This window comes from Cariama cristata, unplaced genomic scaffold (assembly GCF_000690535.1).
Source record: "Cariama cristata isolate BGI_N322 unplaced genomic scaffold, ASM69053v1 scaffold43558, whole genome shotgun sequence".
Lineage (NCBI taxonomy): Eukaryota > Metazoa > Chordata > Aves > Cariamiformes > Cariamidae > Cariama > Cariama cristata.
In genome coordinates this window covers 1-6,998 of record NW_009633647.1, presented here as the reverse complement: position 1 = coordinate 6,998, position 6,998 = coordinate 1, and the positions used below count along the sequence as shown (strand labels likewise).

Genomic DNA, 6,998 nt, shown 5'->3' with positions numbered 1-6,998 from the left:
CCCTCCAGCCGTTAGTGCCTGGCCTTCCTCGCTCTGCTCCGGGCCAGGGCCATAGGGCTCCTCGCCACCCACCTTGGCTCTGCACCCGGCAGCAAGGACAGGTGAGACCGGTGCACAAACACACCCCTTCTGGGGCAGAGGCCAGAACAACAGGCACCCTGCCTTCTCTTCTCTGCTCCCCCTGCCCCCCGAGAGCCATGAACATGCAGGGGACAGGCAGCAACAGGCTCCAGGGGGAAGCACAGACAGCTCACAGCAATCCCTGCCAGGAGTTGGGATGAGCGCCACTTTTACCACAGCAGAAAGGATGGGAACCCTGCAGAACACGGGAGGACAGCCCCTTCCCCCTGCCAGAGGCCCCAGCCTCTGCTCAGGCTGGACCCTGCACTGGGCCCCTCTTGCAGGAGCAGCTCATGGTGGGAGCAGCCCTGGCACCCCGAAGATGCTGCAGAGGTGCTGGGCTCTCCTGCACAAGCCCAGCTTGAACGGCTGCCAGAACCGCAGCCAGAGGAGGTGTGAGCCAAGGGGTGTCACCATAATGTCACCATTTTGTCCAGGTCCCAGAAGAGGGGCCCAAGGACAGGGAAGATGCTCCCCCGCTGCAGCGTGGAGTGGGAGCAGAGGGGCCAGGCAGAGCTGCGCAGAAATGCCAACATGCTCAAGGAAAGGGCAGAGCTGAGCCTGTGGTGACACAGAGCACCAGGCCTCCTGCCACACCACAGAAGGCAGACAAGGTGTATTGTGGGGCCTGGTTTATTAGTGTCCGTGCAGCTGCTCCTACTACTGATCCACGTTCTTGACACGCAGGACGACAGGCACCGAGGTGCAGGGGATCATGCCCAAGTCCGTGATGACCAGATCCACCAGGTCAGGCGGTGTCACATCATAGACCAGGTTAAGAAGGCGCAAGGACTTGTTCTCTGCCCAGCCACCCAGCTGGGCCTGGCCCTTCCGGAGCACGATCAGGTCATCAGGGTCATCTGCGGAGAGAAGAGCAGCCAGCAGAATCAGGGGGAGGGACAGCACCTCTCCATCCCACCCTGGGACGATACATCACGGCTGCCTGCCAGGCCACCCTTCCTGCGAGTGGTGGCCCCTTGCCCGAGAAAGAGAATGGCAGGGCAAAGCAGCCTGTCCTGGCCAGCAACAGGAAGAGGGAGCAGGTCCCAGGTGAGAGGAAGGGGACAGAAGCCATACCCAGCTCGTTGGAGACAAAAGAGTCCGTCTGCACTCGCTCGCAGAACTTGTAGGTCTCACAGCACACCAGGACGGGCACATTGTAGGCCTTGGAGACCAGCGCTATCTGGGATGTCCCCACCCGGGACATGACAGAGCCGTTGGCCAGGAGTGCATGGGCTCCCAGCAGCACTTTGGACACCTGTCAGGGAAGCACGGGGATCCGTTAGCACCTTTTATCACGCTGCAGCCTCCCCTGTGCCCGCCACCACGCTTGGCACAGCTCCGCTCTGCTCCTCACCTCAGGCAGCACGTAAGAAATGGCGTTGATCATCACATAGGTGCAGTGAATGCCTTTACGCACCAGCCGGCGCAGCGTCTCCCGGCCTTCCAGCCGTGGCCGGCTGTCCACCACGATCACACGGAAAGCCCGGCCTTTCTTCACGTGGGCGTCGCACAGCGTGCGGTTCACGAGGGAAGAGCTGACGGACACCAGTTAGGAGGCTGCCTCATCCCACCAGGCCAGGCTCTCACCCAGCCCACACAGCTGCCCCAGCTGCCCTCTGCTGACACTTTACGCTGCCAGCATTGCCCAGAAACGCAGCCCAGTGCCAGGAGATGTTCCTTGGTGCTGGCTCCAGGGTCAGACTCACCAGGTGCCAGCTGGGCAGGAGGTTTCCTGAGCATTAGCATGGGGTCTCGCCCAGGGGACAGCCCTCACAGGTGCCCGACAGCAGGGGCCAGCTGCCGGCAGCTGCAGCAGAGCAGGTGCTGCCAGATGCCAGCTGCCATGGCAGGTCCCCAGGCACATCCAGCCCAAACAGAGCAATGTCTCTCTTACCCAGGGCGGGAGTTGGGCTACCACCGAGACCCTGATGGACTAGTGCTTCCCGGGCAGAGCTGATGTCCACTCTCACCATTACAAGTGCTGCCCCTTCCAGACACCTTCCTGCTACGCTCGCTTCCAGGGCCCGCTTCTCCCCGCCTTTGCACAGAGAATCACGCCCTGGGAAAAGTGATGTCTCGGCCCTCCCTGGAAGCAGCACTGACCTCCACCTGTTCGTGACCACAACAAGGGACTCCCTCTCCAAGTTTCCCTCTCATAACGCTCCAGGCCCGCGCTGGCCTCTTCCTCTGCCAATCACTCGGGAGGCACATCACATCTGGACTCTTCTGCCACAGCGGTCTCTGGCTCCTTTCCCCGCCTCTACTTTCTAGGACACAGTCCCTCAAAGGAAGAATGAGCTTCCATATTTTTGCTTTCTGACATTTGACTTTGCTGCAGTTTGTTTAAAAGGCCAGTAAACAGCCATGGCTGCTCTGTAAGCGCCCTGTATTGAAGAAGTGGGGAATCTGGGTTTTTGAAACACTTAACTCTGGACACATGCGAACAGAGGACAGTGTCGAGCCCTGTACAAGAACAGCGAAGATTCACCATCAAGCCTTCGGTACAGGCTTTGCTGATGGCAGTGCTTTAGGCCTCTGTCAGGCAATTCTCGGCCCAGTCAAGGCGTTGCCCACCACTGTAATGCTACAGGAGGTCAGTCTGGGAGTCTGGGTTAGTCAAAATGGCAGGCAATGCAAACTCAGCCATTCACAAACTGACTTGGAGGTGGTAACACAACTACATTAATTGGTATAGGTGGGTATAAGGCTACTTGATCAGATCCTCCTGTTCGTTCCTCTAATGAGTTCAAGGGCCCCAGTGCTTCCAGCATCTACCCTGTCCCAGCATGCAAAGAAATTGGAAACAACATCAGCAGGGCACAGCCCTCCCCAGCAGGGCCCTCCAGGGATGCCTGCTCACAGCCAGGCCTGCCAACACCATCTGCTGTGCTCCGCAGCCACAGTTTAGCATTCCCCTTGGCAGCTCCCAAGCAGAAAGTCATCACCTCGTGATGCAAGCTCATCAGCCCGCCCATCTCCCAGGATGGGACAAGAATTCTAATGAGCTCTCTGCTTTTTCTCAAGTACTAACAATACATTCATCTCCAGATAGCAAGTGCTGATCCTAGGGCCATGCTCTCTGCTCTGTCCTGACACCCTCATACATCCATTGTTCTGTCCTGCTCCGGGGGTCACAAACTTCTCCCTTGTGCCTTTATTTACCAGCTCCTCATCACAGCCAAGTTCCGGTAGGCAGCCCGACTGCCCCCTCCCTGCTTGTTTTATTTCTAGTTGCTGGATCCAGAGCCACAACCCCTCCCTCCCCCTTGGGCAATGCTGGCTTTCCCATCCTTGAAAAACTGCTTTTACAAGAGCTTCCCATGTTCACTCAACTGCTCTATTTCATTTTTCCACCTGTTGGCCTGTCTACCCTTGCTCTCCTCTTACCATCCATACACCAGGATCACATCGTTGTCATTTATCTTCTCAAAGGCAGACCTTGAAATGGCTTCAGCTGCTAAAAGGATCTTCTCCCGCAGATATTTGTCGATAATGACCTGCAGCTTCTCCTTCGCCTGGGGAGACAGTGCCATCATGTACAGCATGGCCTTGCCACACTGCAGACACTGCTGTCCCCTGCAGCCTAGCAGAACTGCAGGCTCAGCTCTGCCTGCAAGCAGAGAGCCCTGCCCTGCTCCCAACCAGCCTGTTTGCTGAATGGCACTTTCCCCTGGGATAGGGGCTCTGCAGGACACACAGGGCCAGCACAAGCCTCCCAGCAAACCATGGTGCCTCACCACGTGTTTGAGCTGCCATCAGGCCCTCCCGAGTTCTGCCCATTATCTCCCCTGCACCTCCTGCGTCACGTCGCTCTAGTCATCCCATGGAGATTTTACCGCTCATACTCTCCAGACTGACTCTTCTCAGCCTGTTAGCCACGCAGCCTCAGGGGTCCTCTTGATGTATACCACCACCCTGCCCCTCGCTCCACAGCCAACGGGCTCCTGTGGAGCTTTCTGCATGGGATGTAGCTGAGCACTGAAAAACCACATTCTTCTTCATCTGTGACTACTGATGCTGTCAACAGTGCTCTCACAGGCAGTCGTTGTGTGCAACGGCAGCTCATACTGCCCAGCTGCTGTGGTCTTTGTGGCCTTCCTGCAGTGCACAGCACCAGCTGGACCAGCCTGCAAGTCCTCCAGCCGCCCAAGAGTCACTTGGTGCAGGTGCAATGCTGGTTGCTGGCCAGGCCTGTGGTGCAGCACTGCGTTCACTGAGACCATGTGCACTGGCTGCAGGTTCTCCTGTTTTATGTCCCTGCTCCTGACGAGCTCCAGTCCTACCACCCTAGTGACACTAACAGCCCAGCATTTCCTGCGGTGCACCCCAGCCCCTTTGGGTCCTGCTGGGCTGTGCCTGCTGGCAAAGGGAGAGCAGGTCTGGCCACGGTCCCCACTCAGGCTCTGGATGGTGACACTGATGGCCAAGTCTTCTAGCTTCACTGCAGCACTGCTCCCAGTCTGCATCTCACCTCCTCTCCCTGCTTAGCCTGTGCTAGGGCTGTCTCCCCACCCTGGTCCCTGCAGCCAGAGGGCTGGAGCCTGCTGCTCACGTGAGGCCACTCACCTCCTCCTCTCTCAGGGTATCAGGTAGACATGAAATCTCCTTCTTGAGGAACTTAATGGCATTGCCCATGCTGGCTGAAAGAGGCCGGCACTGGTTCAGGAAGCTGCAAAGAGGAAACAGGCTTGGCTCCAGAGAAGCCTGGAGGGCAGGGACAGGAAAAGGGAGGGTGCAGCTGGGCTGGGGATGGTAGGCAGGGAGGCAGAACCCAGAGCCCTATGGAAGTCAGCCCAAGAGACACCAAGAGAGAGAGGTGACCGATGGACCACACTCAGTGGAGCTTCAGTCCCTCTGCTTCGGCACCAGCAGCCCTCACCTGATGTGTGGCTTCAGCTTGGCCACTAGGTCCCGCGACAGCTCCTCGTTGGGGGGAGTTGAGTAATCCCGGATCAGCTGAGACAAGAAGGAAGAGAGGGTGAACTCAGGGCACCTGCCACTTCTGGCCAGGCAGGGCAGGCGACCACCCTTGCCCAAGAGGCTGCAGCCCAGGCACGAGCGTGTACTGCACGGCTTGACACGCTTTCACGGGGAGGGAGGGCAAAGTGGTGCTCCAGGAACTCAAATCTGCAGTGGCAGCACCAGAACAGGATACCAGCAGGGCCCAGCCCTGGGCATGGTCAGAAGGAAGAGGCTGAAGATGACTGAGTACAGATATAGCATCAGTAGTCAGGGAACAGGAAGAGATGCTTGCGTGTGGGGCAATGCCCTTGCTGCCTGGTAGGCATGGGTAGCTGCTCGCATACCTGTTTGAAGACTTCCAGCAGGGCAATGCAACGCGCATTGGAGCCATTGATGATGCCCTGGGAGTACTGGAGGCCAAGGCGCACCACAGCCGGGTGAATTACCGTGGAGGGGATGCTGCAGGGACAAATGCGAGAGCTGTAAGCACTGACCCTCTACAGCCCAGGAATGATCAACTCATTGCCAGGCCCGCAGCGACACAACCTGAGGGATGGCCCCAGAACGGAGCTGTCAGTTGGCCCCTACTTGCTCTGTGACCTGAGGAGTCAGGCTAACCCCACAGCCCGTTCTCCTGTGGCCCTGCACTGCCCAAGGGCATCTGTCCTCACTACACAGGCAGAACATCTGGCTGCCCCTGCTGCCGCTCCTCAAAGCAAGCAAAGGGGTCCCTTGCCACCCCATCAAGCCTATCCCACATGCAGGACCAGGATACTCCTTCACTATGGCCATTTTGCAGCCAGGCCAGCTGAAGCAGAGCCAAACGATTTGCCAGGGGCCTGGGCTGGGGAGGCTACATACCTCATCTGCTGTGTCAGCGGCTTCTTCCCGCTGTACTGGTGCCAGTGGGAGAACAAGTTGACCTTGGTGCCGTAGTCCTGCCTCAGAGGTACCTGTAGCCAAACAGTGTCAATGACGGCTTACCCAAGGCCGCCATACAGCCCTGCTTGCTCCAGCACCACCAGTCACACCCAGCACTCACTCGTGGCAAACCAGAGGTACCCTCTGCCCAGCAGAGAGCAGGCCCCAGTGCTACCATGTGTGCAGCCTGACGCCCACCACATATACCCGCAGCATGACTACTCTGAAGTGTGCAGCCTGTCACCCAGCCCTCCTCCTACCTGCTGCCGCTCCAGCTTCTTGGCCAGTTTCCTCTGGGCAGCAGGGTCATCCACCTGCACATGCTCCGGCAGCCGCTTTACCACTGTGAGGACAGCAGGTAGGGCAGTGTGAGACAGTACTGCCCTGGTGCAGCTCCCAGCCCAGCCATGCTGCCCCAAGACTCAGGAAACGCACAGTACGGCAGTGCCCAGGGCATCATGGAAGGATCAGATGGGCAGCACCTGCAGGTACCCAACCCAGACCCCTCTCTCCCTGCTCGCTCACCCACCCACCCTCTGTACTGTGTGGTGACAACGGCTTTACCGGATTGAGGATCGGTGGGTGTCAGCCTGGGCTTGATTGCTGTGGCTGCCTGGCTCAGCTCTGCTTTCTTGGCCTGCTTCTGGGCTCGCTCGGCCTCCTGCTTGGCTCGGCGCTCTGCTCGCAGCTCCGCTTTGCTCTTGCCCCCCGGTGGCTTCTCGCCATCGTTGGGGCCATCGGCCAAGGCTGGGGGGGACGTGGGGTGAGCAGCTACTGTAAGAGATGTAAGGTGGTAGCCTGTACTCAGCCTCCATCACCAGGGTCTGCCTTTGGAGGGGCAGGTGGGACTAAGCCCCATATCCTCCAGCACCTTGCCACCCCTGTGCAGCTGACATGGGACCACCAGGACAGCTCCACATTCAGGTGTGGAGGGCATTGACCTCTCTACATCTCAATCTCTAAAAGAACGCAGGCACTCTTTTAGAGAGGTA

General features: G+C 58.5%; 1 protein-coding gene across 1 annotated transcript; it reads right to left on the bottom strand.

Annotated features, from left to right (window-relative positions):
- Window positions 1–744: 744 nt before the first annotated feature.
- On the bottom strand, window positions 745–6,780 carry EIF2B4 (eukaryotic translation initiation factor 2B, subunit 4 delta, 67kDa; the record flags this gene model as incomplete). Its single annotated transcript, XM_009706829.1, has 10 exons — window positions 745–980; window positions 1,198–1,378; window positions 1,478–1,658; window positions 3,511–3,638; window positions 4,690–4,792; window positions 5,003–5,079; window positions 5,430–5,544; window positions 5,947–6,038; window positions 6,267–6,349; window positions 6,571–6,780. Coding segments are annotated over 10 exons (1,370 nt in total), but the record flags the coding sequence as incomplete, so codon positions are not given.
- Between the last annotated feature and the right edge of the window lie 218 nt (window positions 6,781–6,998).